The 25,859-nt window shown below is 38.1% G+C and overlaps 1 protein-coding gene across 1 annotated transcript; it reads right to left on the bottom strand.

Annotated features, from left to right (window-relative positions):
- Window positions 1-838: 838 nt before the first annotated feature.
- LOC127448126 (ephrin-B2a) lies at window positions 839-23,475 on the bottom strand. The gene is made up of 5 exons (XM_051710440.1): window positions 22,633-23,475; window positions 16,134-16,417; window positions 8,452-8,544; window positions 7,654-7,761; window positions 839-4,663 (listed from the first exon to the last, which is right to left on the bottom strand). Exons 1-5 carry the CDS (start codon window positions 22,743-22,745, stop codon window positions 4,263-4,265), a joined length of 999 nt encoding a protein of 332 aa, XP_051566400.1. The 5' UTR covers window positions 22,746-23,475; the 3' UTR covers window positions 839-4,262.
- Between the last annotated feature and the right edge of the window lie 2,384 nt (window positions 23,476-25,859).

The following is a 25,859-nucleotide window of genomic DNA, read 5'->3' as shown; positions in this document are numbered from 1 at the left end:
CTAGTCATTGATTTTAAGGAATTAATTAAACTCATAACCTCCCTGAAACTCATAAGCTCCTTGATTATTCTTCACAAAATCTTTGAAAGCTTTATAGAGACCTCTTTCATTCTTTTTCTATCATTTTTTACTTCAAAGGCGAGGGAAATATACAGAAGAATGTGGAGACGAAAAGAAGAACAGTGAAGATTCCCTCATGAGTGCTGGAAGGAAGCACTGTGGAGAGACCACCATATAGATCCTCCACTCCTTCACAACATGGAAAAACAAAAAAGTGCACAAAACAACAAATCTCAGCATGCTGTCAAAGAAGTGAATGTTTGTACAGCCTGAGCGATGATCTTCAGATAAACTTGAGGAAAGTGAAGGAACCCTCTCTGTATAATTATTCACTTCCTCTTTTGTTTCTCCTCAAATACCAAAGTTTGCAGATGGTACATACTTCAGCTGAACTTTGCCATACTGAAATGGACAACAAATGATTTGAAAAATAGACCTCTAGGCACTGATACAGCTACATTTAACAGCTGCCACTAGAAACTACAGAATAATATACCAAATATTATTTATTTAGAACACTGAATTTATGAGCCCCTATGAACCTACACAAAAATATAATTTGCCTAATTAATTTTTTTTATTTATTAACTGATTACCAAACCATAATGTGTGTTTCATTCATTCAGGTTGTTGAAAGTCAAATAGAGTTTGTTAATTTAACAAGACATAATGAGAAATAAATTACAGTAACATGAAATAAAGATATAATGAGAAATAAAGTCCAGTTGTAAATGGTCAAAATCCTTTAAATAAACATAAATGAGAACTGAAAGTTCCATAGGAAAAACATTTTATTGAAAAACATTTTCAGTTTGTAACAGACTGGTGGAATGTGTGCCATTTAATTTCTATGACTTTTATAATGTTGCATGTCCTGACCAGATATCACTGGGAGAGAAGGGTGGGCGTGTCAGTCACTGGGAAACGACAGCAACAGAAAAAAAATTATAACAGGAAACGGAGAAGTTTGGAAAAAACTCAAATGATAATACTGAAATTGCATACAAACTGGGTAGAAAATCCAACAGAAACAAAAACCAAAAATGAACTAATTAAATAAATATCTATGTTACACACATATGGCACAAATATGCAGCAAGCAGTCAGTTTGGCAATTCTCTGTCTCATTTTCATTTTTAAACCAGATCACCATGGGAACAGTGCAAAAGGATTGAGTGGGAGGGTTCTGACGAGTGCTAGCTAAAATACATAGCAAAAAATTCAAATTCTATACAAAACATCTTACTTTAAGAGTTTATAAAAAAACAATTTATTGGGTTATCGTCATTATATACACAGGTTATTTACCAAAAAAATTAGTATGCTCTCTTTAAACTGAAGTGATTCATGTTTTTTTTTCTTATCTTTTTTGTTTTATTTGCTAGAAATGTGAGAATAAGGCTATCATAACAAATGGGGATCCATATACAATACAAACAATAACGTATTTACAGCCTCTTACCTACAGATGTACGGTGCAAAAAATAGAGTCTCGTGAACTCAGGGTGACCATACAAGCAAGGCATTTTACAGTGGCCTGAAGAAACTTCCCTCAGAGTTTTGCAACCATTCCATTAACATTGTTGCAACATCCTCAGCTACTCGTTGAGTCTAATCACTCCGACAATGTTACTGGAATGTCTGCAACCTGCTCACTGGGAAGGTGTCTCCAGATTTAAAGAAACTAAGGAGATTGTCATATTTAGCCCACATGGGAGCAACCAAACAGCAACATGTTTTTAATTTTTGTAGAATGAGTGTCTTCTATAGTTTAAAACAACTGCTCAGTCTCCTAAATGTGTTAGTGTGCATGTTTTCACAGTTTACCTCGAACCTATAGCACAAAGTAAAAAAAAAAGAAAAAAAAAAAAGGAATAATAACACACTGGGGTTGTTGTATTTTCTTAAGATGTATAGTTTCATTTAATTTTTCACTCATTTCAGTGGTTAAGAACACTTTTCCATAGGTGAACCTATATCATCAATTTTTTTTCCATCAATTGTTATAAAAATTAATAAAAATTGCATATTTGCAGATTTTGTGGCCTCTTACAGAGGCACAAAGCTCTGATCACACAAGGCTTGGCTTCTCTGTGAGATTGAAGAACCTCCATGAACAAGTGAAAACAAAATTAATGAACAGTTAACAGTGCAACCATGGCAATGCGCAGTCAAATGTCCCCATACAATTTGTGGACATTTTAAACAAGATTTAGATTTGAAGTCAATGTAGGAAATAAATGAATATGGGCTTGTAGGCTGGAATTGTTTAGAAAGGGGTTTGCACGAATAACAACACACATAACCACTAAGAGAGGACTGACTAGAGGGAACATGGGAGATTTGAGATCCTTTTGAAATTGTGGATTGTGGGATACTAAGTCCACATTGTGACCTCCATCAGTCACAAATGACAATGTGTTTTTTTTCCCCCTTCAGAAACATCCCATAATTTGAGCCTAAAAGATCCTGTTTCATGCAGTTTACTACATTTAGCCTGCACTCATTCTCATCTGGTATGCCTGCTAACCCACGTCTATAGCTTTCCATCCAGATTAGGAGGCCTAATTTCAACCCAGAGCACATCTGAGCTTCATCAAGAGAGACAGGCAGGCCGGAGAAGTTGGTTTAGTCAGGACTCCGTTAGACGTGCCCTTCCTTTGGTCCATTTCTGGCCCTTCCCTCTCATTCCTTTTGGCTATTTTAAAATCCAACATGCTGTTTTCCCTGAGGACTCCTTCCAAAGCCGCCCCTTCCCTGGCCATGAGCACATGTGCTTGTGTGAGAGTGTGTTTGCGGCTAAAAGGCAGCTATGTGTGTAGGGATCAATGGAAAAAAAGCAAATAGCAAAATGGAGAAATCTATATGTTAACAAAAAGGACAACCCTATCTAGCTTGCATAATGTGCAGATTTACAATAAATTATTCATATTCTTGCCTGTTTTTGCAGCAACAACATCTCTAGCAATCATGCCTGGGGAAGGTGGCCATTTTCTTTCTAAAATGACAGATTTCTTCATGGCTCAATAAGCCTTTTTTGAGAATTTGCTCCCTGTTGTCTCTGACTGTTTTGATGCTGTAAATGTGTTGTACTTGAGTGTGTACTCCACATGGGCAAGGTGAGGCTTTCTGAGTGCTGTTAAAGTGTTCATGTGGGTCCTCCACCTTCCCAGCAGGTAACAGGACAGCAACAACTGTACCAACATTTTCATCATTTCACCTGACCTTCCCTCTCTTTTTCTCCTTCACTGTCTCTCTCGTTCTTCAAGCCCTTGGCAGCTAAGATACTAAATGAAATGTGTTTGTGTCTCCCATACTACTCAGAAACGTCCCGTAATACCAGCACAAAAGGACCTCTATGACATATTAAGTCTTCTACCAAACAAATCTGCAAGTGGACTGCACTGGGAATGACAGAAAGAAATGCAAGACATATGACCATACAAAAAGTAAACACTGTGAAAGTCATTTTGTAGAAGAGAAAGTGGTGGGAAATAAGGAGTGTTTTAAAATAAAATAAAAAGTTTGACCGAATGCACGAAAACAGATAATGTCCATTCAAATGTCCGATAGTAAGCTCTGAACATCAACTGAACAGTGGATGTCAGCTTTCTGTTTCCTTGATAAATCCATTTCTTGTAGCAGTGACCAATGGGCTGCATTCACTTCCTTTTTTTGTAATGGATCAGCCAATAAGGTCTTACTTCTTGATGTTCATCATACTGTCACATCACTTCTCTTCTCCATCTCCTTCTCTCCCTATATTGAAGCGTGTTGTGTCTTTAAGGGAGAATGATGTAGTGAAATAAAAGAGAAATAAAATCTCTTTTCATGCCCACCCCCTCAACCCCCCTCTCCCATGCTCATCTGATTCACACTCCCTCACACACACACTATAGTATCCTTAGTGTCCATTATAGTGCACGTCAATGCCCCAAAGGGTTTCCTGTTGTCTTTAATTTTGTTTGTTTTGTTTGTGCAGGTGCAAGAGCAGCGAATCAGGAGCTTCACTCCACCATCAGCAACATCTATACTGAGAGTTATAATCAGGAATATTGTAAAATAAACAAGAACAAAAAAACAAAAAAAGACAACCACGAGGGGGAAGGATGAGCTCAGGCATCAATCCTGAACTACAGGGGGGTAATCGAGGGGCTTTCGGGGGTTAGAGTTAAAATGTCACAAATAAAGCGTGTCTGTTTTCACACTTTATAATAGATATTCGCTGGGCTCTGTGGCGGCATTTCCTGTACGATGTAAACGGGGTGTCCATAGTCGCCGCTCACTTTCTCGTAATGTGGGCAGAAGACACTGTCAGCAGTCCGCAGCGGGATGATGATGTCGCTAGGCTCCGAGCCATTGTTGTTGCCACCGCCACCGCCTCGTTTGGGTGTGGCTAGCGTGCTGAGTGACAGCGTGGTTGCGTGCTGAGGTGAGTGTTTGCGATGGCGTCGTCGATACTTCAGCAGGAGGAAAACCAGCATGATGATAATGATGATGACGATGACGCTGGCTGATGCGATGCCAGCAAACAGAGCGACCTCTGAGCCAATGACAGAGGATTTATTTCCTTCTCCTTTTTCTTCTCCATGATGAGATGCATCTAAGAAGAAAAAAGGAACAGCGTGAGCTTACCAAAAATAAAAGAAATACACTAGAATGTTACAAGAAATTGCAAATTGACACTCTCAAAAGAAGTGATAGACCGATATATCGTCCAGGCCGATTATTTGGTTGGTATTTGGCCATTTTGAGATTATCTGCGACTGTGGCCGATAACTGCGCTTGATTGGCCAGTTTAGAGGTGGTCATTCCATCTAGTTTCAATTTCAAAACGTACAGAGAGTCTTGATAATGAATAATGCACAATATATTTGTAAATTTTAAGTAAATAATGCATAAATGAAGAGTTCATTTAAAGCTGAAGTATGTAATTACTGCAACACTAGCGCCACCAAAGAGAAATGCAAAAATAAATATTGTTTTCAAAACATCTTTCTGAATAAGCCCCCACTCTGCCGTTGGGCAAACAAAGAAATAGCCTGCCTCCAACTCACGCCATTGGTTGAGTAACATTGTTGGGGTGGATCACAGTGCCAAAGAAGGACAAGGCTTACAGCTTCGAGAAAATTAACATATGAATGGCTTACTAATAGTTGTCTCTGCATATTAAACACATAAAAAGTTACAAACATAAGCTTAATTCATCAATTTTGTGTTTATCTTATTGGCGTTATATACTGTAGGTCATCTGCCACCCTGCTCTCTAGAAAAAATCCATATTGGTAGACCACTAATCAAAATTAATTAAAAATAATCCTCAACACTTAAAAAGCCTCCTTTAGTGGTTGGACACTTTTATCCATAGCAACTTTCAAACGAGAAATCAAAACAATTGATCACAAATAGTGGTCGACCAATATGGGTTTTTTAATGGCCGATGCCGATATCCAGAGAGCAGGGTGGCCGATACAATGCCGATCTATCACACAATTTAATATATTAAATAACAAACATTAAATTGCTAAAACAAATAATAATAAACATTTGCTCAATTTCACACAAAACAAAAAAATTATATTGTATTTTTAATGGTAGATTGCAATTTCTTCTGATCTCTGTTTAGTCATCAAATTTGCAGATGAAGAAATTGTTAATATATTAGGAAGAAGGAAATAACAGTACACACAGTAGTCCAGCAAGATGGCATGTCCATGTTAGCAATCAAACCAATTGTACATACAGTGCATAGTGAATAAGACATTTATTTATAGCACATGTGAAGTGCTTTTACCTTGGGCTGCATCCGAAAACGTAGGCAGCTGACTTGCTACCTTGCTGCCTAATCAGTTAATGGCTTAACTGACATCGTTTTGAAAGAATGGAACTCTTAAGGAAACTGATCTCCGAACAGTTTGAAAAGCACCTTATTTTCATCGTACCACCGTATACAGCCTCCGGAGGCAGCATTTTCCTGGTTTCTGACGCAGCCATGACATTGCACTCACGAGCTCATGTGGATCAACCGTGAGCCTCAATCTCCTGACAGTTTAAACGGCCTGGATCGCCTGTTTGGATTGTTATAGAGCCGTCATGATTTTTGTGAATGAGAGGAACTTCTGATCCTGATCCTTAAGTTTTTGATTCTGGCTGATCAAAGATATTAGGTGAGCGCTTGATGGGAAGACAATGCTGGATTTTCATGAGGTTTGTGAATTACATCTTTTTGAATGAGATATCTGCATATTTACAGATGGAATATAATAGTTTTATTGATATTTGCCTTTTATAATTAGAAAAGATACAGGGAACTGTTGAGGAGAGGCTGATAGAATATGTGCTTTAGAGGTAAATAAATGAGTGCTCCAAAGGATGCTGGATCTGCTGAGTTGTGTGAGGTTGGTTTATTACATCTGTTTTAACGATGCACATATGTACATATTTGCAGACGGTATATGATATTAGTTTTATTGATATTTGCCTTTTTCTTATTAGACAAGAGAGTTAAAGTTACAGGGAACTGTTGAGGAGAGAAAGGGAGAATGATACAGGCGAGCACTTTAACATTATGAGCTCAAACGCATCTGCCGTGGCTCTGATATGTGGACCATTTAAATGAGACAGTGTTGCACACCGGTCTATTATTTTAGTAACACAATGGCACGTGACAACAAAACGAACCGTAACTGTTCGTTTACGTATCTCAGACGCTTCACATGCAAGCAGGCGATTTTTGGCGCCCTCAAGAATCGTCCAAACGGGAAAATGTATCGGTCGATAATGAAAAAAGTCATAATATCTGCCAATTTAGCGGTCTAAATACAGCGATATAACAGTCGACCACTAATCACAAAGGAGCAATGCTGTAATAGCACATTTCCACAGACCAAACCACTGTACAAAGCAAGAATAGAAGTGCAAGCAGTATAGAAAAGAAAGATTTATCTAAATGGCTGTGAATTAGTTAATTAGTCCCGTCTTCAGATGTTTTCTGAAATACATCCTGAGCTTTCAAAAAAGCATATTAAGACAAAACCAAATTCAGCTTTTAGCAGATAACATCTCAGAAACTATGCACAGTCCGAGGACAAGGAAAGCCGTGGAGTGACCCTGCATGGCTTTGACTCCAGTGAGTTGTTCTGGGGTGGCCCTTGATGGGTGGAATGGATGAGCTGCTAACACTCACATCCAAGCTGTTTTTACAAGTGGATTATTCTACCTAAGACACTCTACTCAGATGACTATGATGGCCATATGCTTCTAGTTGGAAGGGTGAACAAGAGAGAGAGAGATAGCAATGAATGACTTCCAGCATGTCCGTCTTGCTCTGGCACATTAATGATTGCTTGTCAAAAGGATTTTATGAGAATGCATCAGAGATATGTGTGTGTATTTGTTTATGTCTGCAAGTCATTGTGACAGGATGAGTGTCATTCGCTAAGCAAAAATAAGGGATGAAAATGCACAGAGAAAGAGAGAGAGAGAAGTATAGAGAATGATGAGTCAGTGATGCTCCCCTCACACACCTCTCACATCGCACATGTAGTTCTTCATGAATCACAGGTGTGTAAAGTGATAAAGTATGTGACATACCAGGCTTGTCAAGTACTTCATTCGATTTGGTGTCCTTGCCCCCTATTTCGTGATGTTTGGGGGGGTATCTGGTGGGGTAGTCTTTGGGGAAAATGGGATCGGAGGGGTCTGCAAAACACAGATAAGAAACACATTCATCACTTTGAGTGTGTTTGTGTATTTCCATGTGGAGAGCTATTACTTTAACGCTGCTCTAGGAAATAAAAGTGTGTATGTGCATTTGGGACTGATAGCACCTGTATGTGTGTGTTCTTAATTAAAACACAGGCAGCCATGATTAATCCACTGACCTTCAACATGTGTGTGTTTGTGCGAGAGCGAGAAATTTACCCGCTCGTGTTGGAAGGTATGATAATTACTATGGATGTCACTGGTGAAGTGTGTGACGAGGAGGAGGGCGTGGCCAGGCCATGAGGGTGCAAGGCCAGTGTTGAGTCTTGTAATCAGCGGGAGAGGGAGATAAAGGGGAGCCGGAGACTCCAGTTCGAGAGAGAGAGAGAGAGACAAATGCGGCCGCCGTGTGTGTGTGCACACGTCTGTGTGTTTTATGTTGTTTTAAGTTCATTTATGTCATTAAAGTTATGCTGACTGTTCTGCCGGTTCCCTCCTCCTCCTCGTCCATCCTGAACCCGTTACAAAGTGATTTATGAATAATCTTCATTAATTACAGTGCAGAGTCTGCTGCAGGTTCGAAGGGCTCTTGAACCATTATACTATTGTTCTACACCCAAATACATGTACACAGTTAAACAGCTATTACACACCCACATACAAACACTAGCAGAAGAGTTTACTCACTTTGTCCAACCTTCATGACGATTTTCATCGACTTGGTTTTACACACCCCTCCTTCCTGATTCTCCAGCCCCTCCATCGTTCCATTAGATGTAGCTGAATGACAACAAACACAACTTTAGCATCATATTATCTACAAATGCAAGTGCTGCTTTTATGTATGCAACAACATAACTGAAATTGTACATAGCATGTGCCATCTTTGATCAATCTAGATGATGTCACTGCATAATTAACAAATCGAATGAATCTTCACAAATCTTTATAAAAAGGTAAGCATTTTAACAAGTCTCCATGCAGCACCTTCATAAATCATGTTACCAAACTTGTAGTAGCTGTTAAACTCAAGTCCTACATGGAGAAAAGTTTGAAGTGTGTTTTTTTTTTTTTTTTTTTGGAGACAACTGCATTTGTTTTGGCATTGAAAGATGGTCAGAACCCCCGCTGAATATGTGGCGATGCACTTAAAACATTCACTACAAAATCAGAAGGATTAAAGGAATAATAAAAAGATTATTTTGTTCGCAGTCGAAGCGAAGGCCTCCAGCACCAGTAGGAGGGTTTGAATTATTTAGCAAATAAGGCAAAGAGAGAGTTCTATTAATGAATGTGAGGTTTAGAGCGTGTTTAAGATCACATAATGCTTTAGCCACAGCAGATGTTTATCAAGATACAAGCGAGCAAGAAAATGTAATAATTAAAAAAAACAGTCTTTCCTGTTTGTTCATTTAGCAGATATCGGACTGGCCTCAAAAAGAAAGAGATAAAAACAGTTTCTAACAAGAAGATAATAGATTTTCTACATGCATTATGTAAGATAATGCATTTATATTACAATCAAATTCCTTTGTATACTGAAAATACAGAAATGGAATGGAATTCAATAGAGCACAATAGTCTGGATACAGAGGTAAAAATCCCATTCATTTACTCATGGACAAATTGATTTTTAATGATAACTTATACACCTTTAAAGACAGACTGTAAGCTCAATGTTGTTAATCCATGTTTTTCCTTCTGTTGATGCCATCAGTCTGCATTATTTCAACTTAATTTGGGGGAAATTATTTGAAGAACTACACAATCCATGAATCCTGATGAGAAAGATCCACCTATCTGAAAATCGCAGCAAAAAAAACGCTGCAAAAGCGCTCCTCAGTGACCACCCACTCCCATGATGCAATCGAGTTGTTCTCCTTACACTCTCACACTACTCATATGTAAGTTTATTTCTTAATATTTTGCAATACATTTTAATATATTAATTATATACTTATAATCAACAACTTCAATAGTTTTATATATCTGTTATATATTTATATATTGTTTGTAACCCTAAAAAGGGCAAGCATATAAAGGTACCTAAGACAATTATGAATTGCTATTTTTCAACACATTAGGGCCCACATAATACATTTCCATGTTTTTTTCTGTTTTTTTTTTGTTTTTGTTTTTTTGTTTTTTTTGCTTTTTTTTTTTAAGAAAATATTGCTTTTATTTTCAGTTTTATAGTTTGTAGAAAAAATGTCAATAACGTTGAAAAGATAGGAGCGTTTGCATCGAGGTCAGCTGCCTTCTCAAAAAATGCAGCCTTTTTACTTTTAGATAAAGATTGTGAGTTGATGCCAGACTTTATTTACAAAGTTGCATGTCCTCAGTATTTGCAGGGACCCCCTTTCGATATTTTTTCACAAACTCCCCAGCCTCTTAAATGTTTGTATCACCCAGGATACAAAAACCTTTTCAGGGCTAATTCAATTATGTCATCTGCAATGCTTAATAGAATTGTACTTCATTCCATCAAGAAAGACATAAAGTACAGAGTCTTTTCAAATACTTTTTTTGCTTCAAATTAAATTTTGTAATGTGATTCGCCTCAGACCTGGTTGGTTTGGTTCATGGCTTAGAACACATTTATAAAGGATTTTATGAAATCCCTATGGAAAAAATGAATGGAGAAAAGCACTTCCTGAACCAAGATGGCTGAAAAAATGGGTGGGCACTGTTGTTGAAAATAATATTAGTTGGCTCCCTGATAGGCTTAAATGACGTACGTAACAAACAAAATACACTCATCAGCACAAACTGTATACAGACTCCACGTACTGAACTGAGACATATTTGACGCCATCATCTGTGTAGCTGAACAATCTATCAGCAGTTTTCTGGCCACTGGTCCCACGTGTCCCACGTGGCCTTTTAAACCGAACAATGCAGTAATGCCATGTGAGTGTGCGAGTGTGTATGTGTCCACGCCTGGCAGGCTTGCGGTCTATTGGGTCAGTAACACAGAGCTAACGAGCTGCCAAGGGCTTAATGTCTGGTCAACGTCCAAAACGATGTGGCCTGCATTCAGAGCGAGAGAAAGAGAGAGACACAGAGAGAAAGGGTGGGTGGGGGGGTGTTGTTTTCTAGCAGGCGCCTATCCCCCCTCACTTTTTTCCAATTCTGACTCTTTCATGAAGCGGAAAGAGTGTGAGTGAGTTTGGATAACAGCAGCATGTGAGTTCATGAATGTGGCAGCATCTTTCCTTTACTCGACCTGTCATATATCTGCTCCTCTTTTACTATTCGTCTTTTTATGTTTAAAGGACAGCATTCTGTCTCTGACCTGTGGCTTTTTAGTGTTGAAAAGAAGACAAGCTCATTACATCGAAAGCTCCTTAAAAGCTTGCGTTCCATTTAGTGTGTTCATTTTATAAATCTGGTAAATGAGTCTACACACACATTTACACACAAAAATTACAACCAAACACATCACATGCAAACAACAATCACATGATGAACTGAAAATTCCAGGTCAACAGCATAGTCATGTTCACATGACACGTTTTATGAATGCTTTAAGATAAAGTGAGACTATTTTTTAACCACTTCTTCACAGCTTTCTTGTGATCAAAATAAACCACACACACAAATTTAGATGTTACCACATACAGCGCATTTTTAGGTTAACATTTACAGTACAGTGGGACAGGACCGCCAATTGGAAAATAGCATCATGCAACAGGCATAAGAAAATTTGAGTGGAATGATAGTGAAGCATCATCAGTTTTTATGTTTACCTTTATTTTGATATGAATATTATTATTATTATTATTATTATTTTCTAGATGTATTAGATTATGTGTATGTAAAATGTTGTATATTTCATGTATATAATGTTACTATTGCTTTGGAATTGTAAAGTTTGAATCTGAATGAGTTTGATGAGCTGTTGTTTGACCTAATCAACATGGCATCAGGGTCACTGAGTGGTGAGCAGTGCTCAGGCCAATAATGAGAGCTGACACACAACAATACACACATAAACATTGCATATCTTCTCTAATAAGATATGGCACAGCACCTGGAAAAGCCCTCACTGCCTTTGAGTAAAGCCAAACAACTTCTGTCTCTCCCTCTCCCTGTCTCTCTCAGAGTAATACAGAAACTGGACAGAATAGATACACATACCAAAAAGAAATATAGTGAAGTAAATAAAGAAATTAAGAAAATAAAGGGGGAAAGGAAAATAGAAGGGAAAACATCAATAAATAGAAAATAGAAAACAATGGGAATGCATTTTAATACGATATATGGTTTACAGTAATAAATCACTCATAAAGGTGAACAAATACCAAGTAAAGTGCATTAAATGCTCATCATTGGTGGATGGTACCTATTGACGTGCTGTTATTGTACTTTGCAATGTCACGCTGATAAATTAATTCAGGAAATGTAAAATTCAGGAACTCATTCTCTCTCTCTTTCTGCTTCAGGGCCTGGCCTGAACTTGTAACTCAGACACCTGCCGAGATTTTCTGCCAATAACAGCAAACACACACACCCTTCTTAATGTCCTACTGTATACAATTAGGACAGTAGATTGTCTTAAAGAACAAGGCCCAGGTGCAAAAAAAACCTTCACTTAAGAAAAGCCTTGTTGATAATACACTTACAATATAAATACAGCTAAGGTCCGCATCAAGTTTGTGTTTATTAACTCAAAGCAAGGCTGGACATGTGATTTCATCATGGTGGCTATCATGAGGGGGGAGCACACATGAGTAGAAAAAAGAAACAGCTTTTTCTAGGCCACCGATTTAAATTCATCTCATGTGAGTGAATGCCATTAATGCACCTTTACAAAGATGTAGTTTAATCTTCTCATCATCCATTCTTTTATCACACCTTATTCTTTGGCTTGTGTTCTTTCTGTTTTACAAGTGGATTTACATTTCTGCTCTCTCTCTCCATCTTTCTCTCTTGCCATATTTAGATCATGTATCTCTCTCTCCTGGCTTCCGACTCGAGGGCAATCTGTCAGGCAAGATCACATCAAGCTCATCTTCACACACAAACACTGCAGATGAACAATATGAGAGACATTTGAAAGTTTGACCACACACACACACACACACACACACACACACACACACACACACGTTGTGCGGACTCTCCATAGACATAATGATTTTTATACTGTACAAACTATAGATTCTATCCCCTAACCCTACCCCTAAACCTAACCCTCACAAAAAACGTTCTGCATTTTTACATTTTCAAAAAAACATAGTTTGGTATGTTTTTTAAGCAATTTGAATAATGGGGACACTAGAAATGTCCTCATAAACCACATTTATAGCATAATACCCTTGTAATTACCAGTTTGTAACCTAAAAAAATGTCCTCGTAAACCACCCAAACCCGCCCACACACACACACACACACATTCATTTGGCTTGCTGAACATGTTTGTAAGGGACTGAAAGCATCTGATTGCTTTCTAAGCAGATCTCATTGATAAAGACAGAGAGATTAATCTGAGCTATTAGGATTAAACTTTTTAATTAATGACTTATCAAATAAACCACCCTAACATACGCACGTGCGTACACACAGCAGTCGTACGTCTCTGCACTTCACTTCACACACACACACACATATGATTCCAGCAGTACAACAGGGAAATTAACATCTACAATGCAGTAAAATTAACTAATTTCTCTTTCTCCTCCTTCTTTCTCCTCTGTTTCACTTTTCTCTCCACAAATTAGTCGCTTAACAGAAACTGAGAGAGAACAAAATAAAGGAACGAATTTCCCAGAACTGCAAAATTGGATTTTCTCCTTATGCTGGAAGAGAATTTTCACTGCAAGAGAGAGAGACCTGAGAACTGCTCATAACTTAGTGAAAGGGAATGAAATTGACACTGTGTATCAAAGCAGCCTCTGTTTATGAGTCTGTGTGTCTCAGTTATTCCATTTGCTAGATCCCTTTCTCCTCTCCAACCAAACCTACTTTGTTTCTACAGCTTGCTTTGAGCCTGAAGCTTGTGTGAGTCTATTATGGGCGTTTTCACACCTAGTTTGTTTGAATACCCCAAACGCTCTCAGAGCGGTATAACGTGTATATGTGAACAACCCAAGCGGTCTCAGACCCCCCTAAAAGGACCCAAAAGCGAACCGTACTCAGACCAACTCGGGAGGTGGTCTGAGTATGGTTCGTTTGTGGGCCCTTTTGTGGTTCGATTGATTTGTGCGATGTGAAAGCGAAGATGCAGCAGTCTGCTTTGCATTTTATGACATAAGTACCTCGTGGCTTGCCATACATACGTAGCTGTATTACATACTTCATATTCCAGTCACAATTTACTCTCCACATATGGCGATTTTAAGCAAATATAGATATACCATGATTACCATGATGTGTTTTAGTGTCTGTTCTTGTTGTATTATTTGAGCACCTAAAATGAACGGACCGGCTGCATTCAGAGCAGAGCAGTGCGTTAAGATGAACCGCTTTAAAGTGCTCTGATGGGCGTACCGTCTACGGAGATTCGCGCAAAACACCCACGAAAATACAAGCGAGGATTTTTATAGTTTCACTTTTATTTTATTTGCGCAATGGCAAATGTTCTTGGCTCATACACACAATGTAAATGACATGCAGGAAGAGATGCTTGCTTGCTCCATTACTCTCGAAATGATAGATAAAAAAACATATTTTCAAATGCACATAGAATTTCCAATGTTTTCCTTCATGCGAAATAAGGGCTTGTAGGTTTTATCTGTGAGCCTTAAAATAACGTAAGAGAGTGAAGAATTTAGGACAGAAATATACATTATTACTATTGCATAATATAATATAATTGGCAGTGTTGTCTGGGTTTCATAAATGATATAACATATAAAATATTACTTTTTATGTAATTCTATCCCTGTGCAATAATTTTTAATGACAAATTTAATATCTTTTAAAGCGTTGAAAGTAATCATATAGCCCCATTTTACTATATGATTTCAAGTTAAATATCAATAAATTACTACTTAAGGTGTAGGCTTATCTGTCATAAGCATATGTACACCTTGAGCAGTATGACAATCTGTATGACAATTGCTTATCATAATAATTGCAATTATTTATGAACAATTATTGTCTGCCAATTTTCATAATTGTGACAGCCCTAGCTGCAATGGGTTCTGAGTTCTTAAGGAGCTGTGGTGTGAATAACAAGGGGTCTGAGACCACAATAATGTAAAGAGGACTAAAAAATAAACTGGGTCCTCTTTTAAGCCTACTTACATTGTGAACACCAAAAGCGCTGAGGTCATTTGCGGCTAGTTCCCTTTCTGGTTCACTTTAACCAACTGGGTTTGGTTGACTTAAAACATACTATATGTGAAACCACCCTATGTGTGAGTGTTATGAGGCCAGATGTGCAGTTATTGTACTTGCAAATGCGAAAACTCAACCCACATGCAAAACGATACACTGCAAAAGTAAACATATGAAGTTTTTTGTGTGTTTTGTTGTATATGTCAGAGTGTGTGAATGTATGCGTTCATGGTAAAATGCCCCTCACACTTTACAAACCAAAACTTTCTGTCTCTGTAACTCTGGAACTAACAACCATTCCAGCTGACATAAACAAACACAAACAACCATGATAGAAATATATCATTAGCTACATCTATGAACACAGCAACTAGCTCACAAAAACATAACTAATGTATTTTACTCATGACACGACACAATGGCAACATTTACCTTGTTAAAAAACAAATAAATCTGACCATAACAAACCAAAGCGAACGTATTTGTCCAGAACAGTGCAGCAATGTGATCTAATGGTCTCAAACTGTGGCGTGCACTGTGCTGTTCATATTTAACCCCGAATTAAGTTATATTTTGTATAAAGAAAAGAAAGACTACATTTAGTAAAATAAAGATTTTTTGCATAGTGATATTATTTTCAGGACACTTCAGGCACATTTGCCGCCCAGTTCTCATTACCATAACACGTCCGGATGGTTTACTTTTACTATTCCGGCTGTTTTCAGTGATTATTCTCATTACCATAACATATTTTTTTCCCCTGTACTACAAATTTTTTATTTTATAAAAATTTTTGAAAATAAAAGGTAGTACCAAGAGAGTACTACTATGATGCATAAATACTTTACATTTCAATTTAACAAATCACAATTTTTTCACATTGCGGATATGAGAATTTCATAATGACCATCTTTTTCCCATTGCAGTAATAAGTATTGGGGTAAAATTGTCCTAAAAATAGGTTTAATTTTCTATATGCTACAAATAATTTTCTTATTTTGTTTCTTTTGATTTTGGAGAAATATAGGACCAGGACACTTTCCTAACAGTTTTCGTGAGAATCGGCCATCCCCTGTCATACTCACAGATAATGTAGTAGTCTTTTCCCCTGAAGAATTCCAAGCCCCAGAGGTTTGGGCTGAACTCCTGGAATTTGAGGGTGAATTTGACGTCCTGGTCTGGTTTGACGCAGTTGAGTAGAGGTGTGTCCGCCTTTGTGACCGTACAGGACTCCAGCTGTTCCCGAGGAACCATATAGAGTTTATAATACTCCACTCCTTCCATTGAGCCACCATCCACACGTGGGCAAACTATATCCATCTTATCCCCGATCTGTGGGTACAGCACCAGACCCTGTCCTGGCACAAACCTTTGGGAGAGAGACAGAGAAAGAGAGAGTGAGACATGTCACAGCTAATAAATCATATCTGCACCACTCTATGGATCAGAAATATGCTAGATGGTACAGAATGGAGTGATCAATAATTAAAAGAGGCTAATCAAATATTTAGTAGTGATTATGAAGAATAAAGCAGGTTCTGAACAAGTTGTGCTGGTTAATGAAAATGTGGGAGTAACTGACATGATCTTAAACTGCAGGCTTTCGGCATAGAAGGGTATTCAGTGCATTTTCAAGTTCCTTTATGAGAAAACGAATACAAAGAGAAGCAACTAGAATGAGACAAAGGTGTTGATTCACGGCTGATACGGCTGACTTAAGAATAAAGGCAAATGTCAGTGTCTCTGATGCCAACCGCTCAAACAACAGCGCTGCAAAAAGAAATTGATGTCATGGGAAATACGGAGGAAAAGCGCTGCAACTGAACACACTTGCAACGTGCCTCTGTGGACGGCATCAGGCGATGCTCCCTGTCATTCGCCTCTAGGGACTTAAACAGGAGTAGCTGGGAAAACTGTTCTGGTGTGTGTGTGCATTTGATGTGCAGCAGGGTAGCTGTCAGGACTATCTGTTCGACAGACCAAGCCATGCAAATCCTCTCGTGCCGTTCTGGGCATCAAATCTCAGAACACTGGATTGTTATCTCATTCATGTCTTATCTTTACACTGGCTTATTTGAAAAGCCAAGAACAGACAAACATTCCCGTGTGTTCATATGTGTGTGCATATGGTGTGTTTGAATTTTTGCCTAGGGTTCATACAAAAGAAGAGAGTGAGACTTGTACGTTTACTGAGTCAAACATGTTCACACCTTAAAGGTTTTAAACATTCCTACAAACCCACAAATAAGCACACTGCTGGCTGACTTAGCAATGAAGTTTTCCCAAAAGGAGGTTAAAGAAGTTGCTAAATGCTTAACATTTGCGAAAGAATCTGCTCTTGCACATAACGCATGTCGACAGAAATAAAATAAAAAACAGACATGCTAATTGTATTTAGTGACATTCTGATATATCGACCATTTCTAACCATGCCTGCTGATATCGGCATTATATCTGCCCTCTGCCACCTTGATCTCTATATATCGGCTATTTTGAATATTTCATTTCATTTCAAGGGAGGCAAACATGACTGGTCAGACACAGGACAGAGAAACGGAGAAGGAAAATGCAGCCTGCTAGTTACGATACACATCTTTAGCTCACCAACATCCCCACAGATAGTCATTATCCTAAACCACAGGGTATGCAAGGTCACCCCACAGCCAATACATACACACACACGCGCACACTCATTCAGCAATTCAAGCCTTGTTTTATGTGTCAGTATTTTACAGGAGTCACTGTGAAACACTCTTTGGTATGTTTCTGAGGGGTGTGGGTGTAAAAATGGGGGGTGGTTGAAGAAATAAAGCAGAGGTCACAATCATGTTTGTAAATGGCTTTAATCCTCGTGTAAAAGACACACTTCTCCCAGTGGTCATAAATATTCCAGGACATGTGAATGTGAAAAAGAAAAGGATGACAGAATGAGGGTTTGCACACGTTTAACACAGACCGCTCATTCTGTTAACAAGACTGCAGCTGCACACAGAGAAGCCATTAAGTACGAGTGTGTGTGTGTGTGTGTGCGTGTGTGTGTGAGTGTGTGCGCGCGCGCACGAGAGAGAGAACGGTCAGAACATGTGCACCACATCTACGAAGACATGACCGTTCCATTTGCCAACGTTTCTCCATAATTATATTTGCGGTCCACATTTTCTCTCTTCATCTCTGTCTCCTGCACACAGGGCAGCTGTTTTGTCTTTTGTCATTGTCTTCACAATGACTCATTCACTCACTCTCAGGTTGAAATATCTGTTTTTGGCAGCACTACTGAAAACGCAAAAGCACTTCAAAATGAAGTTCTTTCACTTAAATTGTTCGCCACAGACATTCAAAACCAAGAAAAATGAAACTCACACATTTTCAGGACTCTTTCTGTCCACTTACACATGATACACATGCTAAAACTAAAGCTGAGAAACAGGTGGGCTGGATGGACGACTGAAAGGCATTGAAGAGTAAAGGATAAGACATCTGTTTTTTTTTTTTTTTTTTTATTTCCTACTGCCCCTCCCATTTTTCTTTTATGTCTGTCTCTTTTTTGAGGGACTTCTTGGGGGTCAAAGTAGAGGGTCACAAACTAGGTTATGACAAATCACATATGTTCCTTATAAAAGCTCGATATTTTTTACCCATGTCCATTTCTCTGTCACGCTCACTCTCCCTGGAAACATTGTCTTTCATTTACAATTCTTTGTCCATCAGCTTTCCTCTGGCTGCTTCCTTTCCTCTCTCTCTATTTTTTTTGTTAATCTCAGCCTCTAGTTGTGTGGGCCACGTTGTGACACAGTGACAGCAGTATCCTAATCCTGCCCCAAAAGAACCACAGCACTATAACCCAGTGTTCTGAAACAACACAGGAGATGGACACATTGGGGAGGAGGGAACATAAGCCGTTTGACTTTCAATCATCTGACCAATATGGAGGTCCATTGGGCACAGAATATAATGGATATAATGCAAGGGACAAAAGAAGGCAACAGACATCTCATGGTTTAATCATTCCATCATGCTCTGCAACAGGGACCTGTGTCGGGTGAGTGGGCAAAGCGACCAGACAGGCGCCTTATCCCTTTGTATGTTCCATTGTTGTCACCCAATCCTTTCTTCCTTTCCTCTTTCCATCATTCATTAATTCCGTAATCCTGAACTATGTAGCCCAGATCCCTCCTTTTTCGCTCTTACCTCACCTTTCAGAGCAACACAAATGCTATTTTAATAATCAACTTCTGTTCAGCACACTCCATCTGTACAGCTAGACGTCATAGTTTTCTCTCAGTCCCTGTGCTCTCACACAGCTGAGAAACAATCCATCCACTAACATGATGAAAAAAAGAGACGTGAAAAATGTCATCATGACAGCCTTTCACTGGCAGTCTGTTATAAGCATATATACAAGTTCCTGCATCTCTAAACGCATAGGGGGAAGGGGTAGTTATTATTCACGGCCAACTCGCCTCTCATTCATTCATGCTGTATCTGCATGTGTATGAAGCCATGGATGTGCCCCCATCAGAACCCTGCTAAGAGATATAATCTCTTAATGAAGAGACTGGGGGCCTCCTTTCACTTAAAATGTGTAGAGCAGACTGCTTTTGTTTCTCCACCTTCGACAAAATGGATTACCAGAAGGAACAAGAAAGTGGGGGTAAAGGAGAGAGAGGAAAGGAGTTTGTACGTGCCTGATACATCAGAAGTGAAGTAGTTGAGTGGTAAACAACAGTGTGCAACAAATTGACGTACATTTTTTGCAACGGGAGGAAAAGATAAAACAGCTGTGTAGTTTTTGAGCATCTCTCTATCACACACACACACATACACACACACACACACACACACACACACACAGTGATTTAGTTTTATGGTAGTTGGTCGTATCATGTACAGAATGCCCAAAGCCGTAGGGAGTACAGAACTGATTTTAAATGCACTTCTCCCAATATATAGCTCTAAACTGTTAAGAAAGAAAGAAAGAAAGAAAGAAAGTAAATGGATTAAAACATATTTCAATGTAACGAGGTTCCTGCCACCTCTTATCTCAAAGTTTTGCCTGTTTATCTTGTTGAGATAATGGTGGTAAATTGCTTTAAATGAGGCAAAAATACAGCTGTCAGCCCTAACAATGCTATCAGTGCCATCACTCTATGGTCCTGCGATAGAAAGAGCCATACATTTGAACCTGTCACCTTAACTAAATGTCAGGAATGTGCACAGTGGCTAATTCCATAGAACGCCAGATTGCCCAGGGAGAATGAGGCCTGCAGCAGACATGAGTCGCATATTTACAGTGACACACAATAGAGAGACAAGCAGTTTGAGGTCACTTCATGGTCACTCTGGGTCTATCAATAAAGATGTCACAACAGATATGGACAAAGGGGCAACACTTGACATTCCAGTGTGCAAAATACATATATATGAATTTAATTATTAAAGTAAACAATTTACAATTAACAAACTGCTCTACGAACAATTACTTATTAAGTACATAACTGAGTAGTCATTCAATACTACTCAGTACTTGCATATGTAATTACATAGAACTAATGTAAAGTGTGACCAACACGGCTTACTTATAAACTATTGGACAACTAAACTGCTCAATGATATGTCTTGGATTATTAAGAAACAAAGAAAATTGTAACAGTAGTTGGTGATATATTAAGAATCACCAATCCAATCCACATCTGTTAAATGTGCATATTCAAATATGATTAAATGTATAAATAACTGCGATTGTAAGTATTTAAAAAAATAGCCTATATAAGACGGCCTGATATAAGAATAATTTAAAAGTAGGTTAAGTGGAGTAGGCCAAGGGTCATGAGCACATTTAGCAAAAAACACTGAGTTTCTCAATGAAACATGACGTCCTCTTCATTTTTGTCCTTTCAATTCAGAGTTCAATTCAATTCAAGTACACTAGTATTTTATTTCATCAATCAGCTACCTTAAGATCATTTAGGCCAGCAATCCAGAGCAATCTGGGCTATTGCTTTATTTTTTCCAAGTTATTTCGCTTTGCGCATTTTCACATATGAGAAAATGAATAGATCGTACCCAGACGGATTTCTAAAGCGTGAAGCGCTGTAATGTAGGCCGAGGATCCTCTCAACAATTATTCAATCCCAGCGCATCCTGTGGAGAGCAGAGCGCCTTTATGATAATTTACACACTTATGAATTAACGTACTTAAGGACGCCTGCGACACCGTGAGAGGGCCACAGACAGCGGCTCTATTACCTGAGCATTCAAGAGCATGATTATCAGCACGGGACACTTGGGCCTTTAATGTGGTATATTCTGCCCACACTTTCCCAATACATGATGCAGGGGTAAAAGAGAGGGGGTCTTTCTCTCTCTCAATAAATACAAATACATAAATAAAAAACTGGATTCGATGTTGGATCAAGTGCAAAAGCTGAATTATTTAACGAGCTGGAGTTTCTGAAGAACAAATCTCATCGAAGCGCTCGAGAGTGCTCTGGGCACAAGACCCTTTCGAATTTCAGCAATAGTGGATGTTTCAATGTTTTAATGCATTATTCAGTGCCCATGGGCTAGATGTGTGTGCTCATCTTCAAATTTTCACGACTGACTTCGCTTCGGAAAAAACTAAAATAATAAAATAAAACATAACCCTATGAGTCTCCATTTGAACGCGACTACTATTGGCTCTTTTGTTCAGATGTTTTTTTTTTTTTTTTTTTCAATGTTCAAGAGGTGCATCAGACAGGTTTTCCTTTTTCTTTTTTATTCTTTTCTTTTTTTAAGAAACAGGCCTGTTACTTATAGTCCTTTTTATAACTGGCTTCTTCATAACCATGTCTAAAAAAACAAACAAACAAACAAAAAAACAAAACAAAAACAAAAACAAAGGAGGCCTATTAAAAATGAGTAAATTACGACTCATTTACCAGGGGAATTTTATTTTGGGGACAATTGCTAAAAACTGTTTTGAAGTTCAATTTCAATCAGAGGATCATGACGGTGTAAATTACCCAAACATTTCCTGAGCTATTGGACTTGGGGCCTAAGCCGTGCATTATGCCTAAACTAGAGATTTAACGTTGCTTAACCACATTTGTGCCACGAACTTGTTTCTATATGAACATGAAAGGCCATTTTTCTAACTGTGTTTAATTGAACGTGTCTAATACTTATGTCGAAAAAATAAATTGTGTCGTGAAATAGGCTACCTCAAACCACTGTGAGGTCATGTGGGGCCTTTCAATACAATTAACTTCTAAGAATGCCCCCGTAATTTACAAGATAACACACGGCATAATTAATTACTGGGAAATGCGACTAACGTTTTATTAATGTCCAAATCCCCTGTGAATGGAAACAACGCGTCATTTGCGAATTGTGCTCGGCGCGCCACATCACCTGCTGTTAATTTTTCAGCTGTTCAGGACAGACGCGTTAGCACGGCACAAACCCATTTATCCTGCTTTACTGAAAATGACTTTGGTCTGCATCAGCCACTTTCAGGCTTTGAATGTTGTTCTGAGGGAGAGGAGGACACACTTAAGTACGGTTAAATGTGACTGATGGAGCTTTGCGGGCTTGCGCACTTACTTGGTATTCGTCGTGTTCCAGTAAATGGAGTCGAGGATGAGCGCGCGGGACAGGTTCACCTTGCACGCGATGACTAAAACTCCAAAGTAATACCTCCACAGAGTGTCGCCCATGGTCCGTTATGACCTTTACGGTCAAATTCCGTTTCGAGGGAATTTCTAATATGAAAAAAGGAAAAAGACACTAAAATAAAATAGAGGAGAGCTGATTGTGACAATCCAAACTAAATATCCCCGTTCCAGGAGACAGAGGAAAACAATGTTGAATATGAACCCGGTTAAAAGTGAACCATCCAGATGAGAAGAGCTACTCCTCTAATAGTCCTGAGAGAGAGCAGCACCGCGGATAGCAGGCAGTTTCTCATTCGGTAAAATATATGACAGAGTGGAGCACTCTCCGATCAACCGGCCGTGAGGAGCACGTACATTCCCCTCAGAGGAAGTCAACCCTGTTCGCCGCCGTTGTGTTGGATGTCCGTTGAGGCATGGAAGTTAATCCCCTGTGTGGATAACAAGCCAAGCAGGTACCAATTCCAAATGCGTGAAACAAATGCTCGTCTCGAGGTATTCCGTTCAGGCAGTTGGGGGAAATTACCAGAGTTCCCAACAGGAATGAGGCAGTTTGGAAAAGATGAGCATTAATTCAATAATTTGATGAAGGAAAAAAAAAAATGACGAATGACTGAAAATAAAAATAAAATAAAAAAGATGAAGTCAGATGAAAGTTCTCATGGGTCGCCGTGGAACCCGCGCAGTAGCAGAGAACAGCTGCGGCTCGAACCCCTGCAGGTCCGGATTGAAATGCTGTGCGCGTGAATCGCGGGACTGCTCGGTTCTCTGCTCGAGTCTGTAATGCAAGTAGCAGCGAACGACTGCAACACGGCATATTTGTCAGAGCGAGTCTTTTGCTGACTCCTCCCACCTAGCGTCTCATTGGACAGGTAGCGACGGAGAGAAACCTGTCAATCAAGCGGTCGCCCGGCGACTGGTCGAGCAATGAGAGAATATATAGGACTTCAGGTCGCCAACCCAGATTAAAATGCTAAAGGATTAATGAAATGTCTGTATTTCAACAAGAAGCGTGGCCAATATTTGGAAAATCGCAACTATGCACATTAACTACAACGAAAAGCAGCAAGTCATACTGATAAGGTATAGGTAATAAAATTGGATGCTTACAAAAAGCTGCTACATGCATCCAAATAATTACCATTATGCGTGAAAACGATTCTTTCTTTCTCTCTCTCTCTCTCTCTCTCTCTTTTTTTTTTTTTTACATTTTTTTTTTAACAATGATATGTTGTATTCATTTAAAGAGTTAATTTATTGTATAAGTTCCACAGCATTGACAAAGGTCTCGTGTGACCAATCATTTTAAAATAAAGGCATTTATTTCGGTTGAGGTCGATGCCGCTTCCTGAAAGCGTGAAGGATTCATTTAACAGACAACAGTGCCCACAAGCGGCCAACCAGAATCCTCTGAATACATTGAAGTAAGTGCCTTCTGAGTATTCTTTTATTTGTTTATGAACGAATAACATGTTAATTACAAGAATTTAGCATTGTAAGGCCTTATTTTGTGTGTATTTTCATACTTTATACATGTCTACTTAAATGTTTTATGTCAAATGCACAATAACGCAGCATACCACAAGACTTGAGAATGAAATGTTTAAACTCTTAAATAAGTATTGTAAGTGTGTTGACAGCATTTATAAAATAAAATCTAAAACTTTGTGCTATATTAATATAAACTATAAATATGTAAACATTTAAGTAAATACTACTACTATTACGGATGTTGTAAATACATTATTATATATTATGGTAGGCTATTATTAAAAATACTAATTTTCAACTTTTCAGATTTTCAAGAAAACTGCATCATTTCGTTAAATGTAGGCCATTGAGCAATAATTATGTGCAATACACAGCTTAGTCTATTTATATTTATCCAAAAACCTTACCTCTTCTGCCATTACATTCCCTTGCTTCTATATATAACAGATTTGTATATATATATATATATATATATATATATATATATATATATATATATATATATATATATATATATATATATGGTATTATTGTGTATTTCTATATATATTTATTTTCTATCCACTTTTTATTTTTATTCTATTTTTTTTTTATTTATTTTAGTATCATTATTATTATTATCTATGTCTTGTTGCTGTATTGTTTGTGCACTGAAAGCTCCTGTCACCAAGACAAATTCCTTGTAAGTGTAAGCATACTTGGCAATAAAGCTCATTCTGATTCTGATTGTCGGCACGTCAGCAACTCTAAAACTAAATTAGAACGTAAGTGTGATGAAGAGATGGTGTGAAAAGCATTCACACTTTCCGAAGGCTTTAATTGAATCAGCGCATATTTACTGCTATCAGTGTGTATTGCTCTGCTGGTTTAAGAGATCATCAAACGAGCAGATTCCACATCCAAGCGATAATTAAGACACTAATACACAGACAGGCATTGCTCTTGGTCCATACATTAACGAGGGTGTTTATTAACTTAATCAAAGATAGGCCAGTTGTCAAATTATGACATCTATTTGTCTGGGTATCAAATAAACTTCTTATTACATTATGTTATTGATTTACATTTGTGCACAAAATGCAAGTGCAAAATTGAATGGGCGTCCTTAAAATTGTTTATCAAGTCCCATATGCGGAAAGATCATCGTATAGGCTAAACACAACTCAGGTATTAAATTATTTGATTTGTGAAAGGGTTGTCTAATTCTGAAAATGCTCCCACACTACCAGACAAAAGAAAACAATAGGACGAACTACAACTCCAGAAAAAGTCTTCCCAACGGGAAAGTGAGGAAACGACGAGTTCCTGAGCGGTTTTAAAAATAACCAATGCAAATGAGTTGTTATTTACAACTTGAGACACCGAAGTGTTTTTGGCCACTTAACAAACCTTTTAGTTAATACTATTTCTTCAAGTAGGTTTTTATCATTTCTATTCGAACAACAGTAACTTGATTAAAACTATTTGAGATTAATAATATTTAAAAACATGACAGCCTAACTTACAAATGACAAGTAGCCATACTGTTAGCAGCAAATTACAATTTATTTAAATCCATATAAATTTTAATTAAATAATACATTCTATAAATTACAACAAGATAAACTGAGGGAAAACGAAAAAAGAAAAAAAAAAAAAGAAAGAAACATTAACATATCACCCAGTTTC

Source organism: Myxocyprinus asiaticus, chromosome 11 (genome assembly GCF_019703515.2).
Source record: "Myxocyprinus asiaticus isolate MX2 ecotype Aquarium Trade chromosome 11, UBuf_Myxa_2, whole genome shotgun sequence".
Taxonomy (NCBI): domain Eukaryota; kingdom Metazoa; phylum Chordata; class Actinopteri; order Cypriniformes; family Catostomidae; genus Myxocyprinus; species Myxocyprinus asiaticus.
The sequence above is the reverse complement of the archived record's forward strand: the minus strand, read 5'-3'. Positions and strand labels throughout refer to the sequence as shown.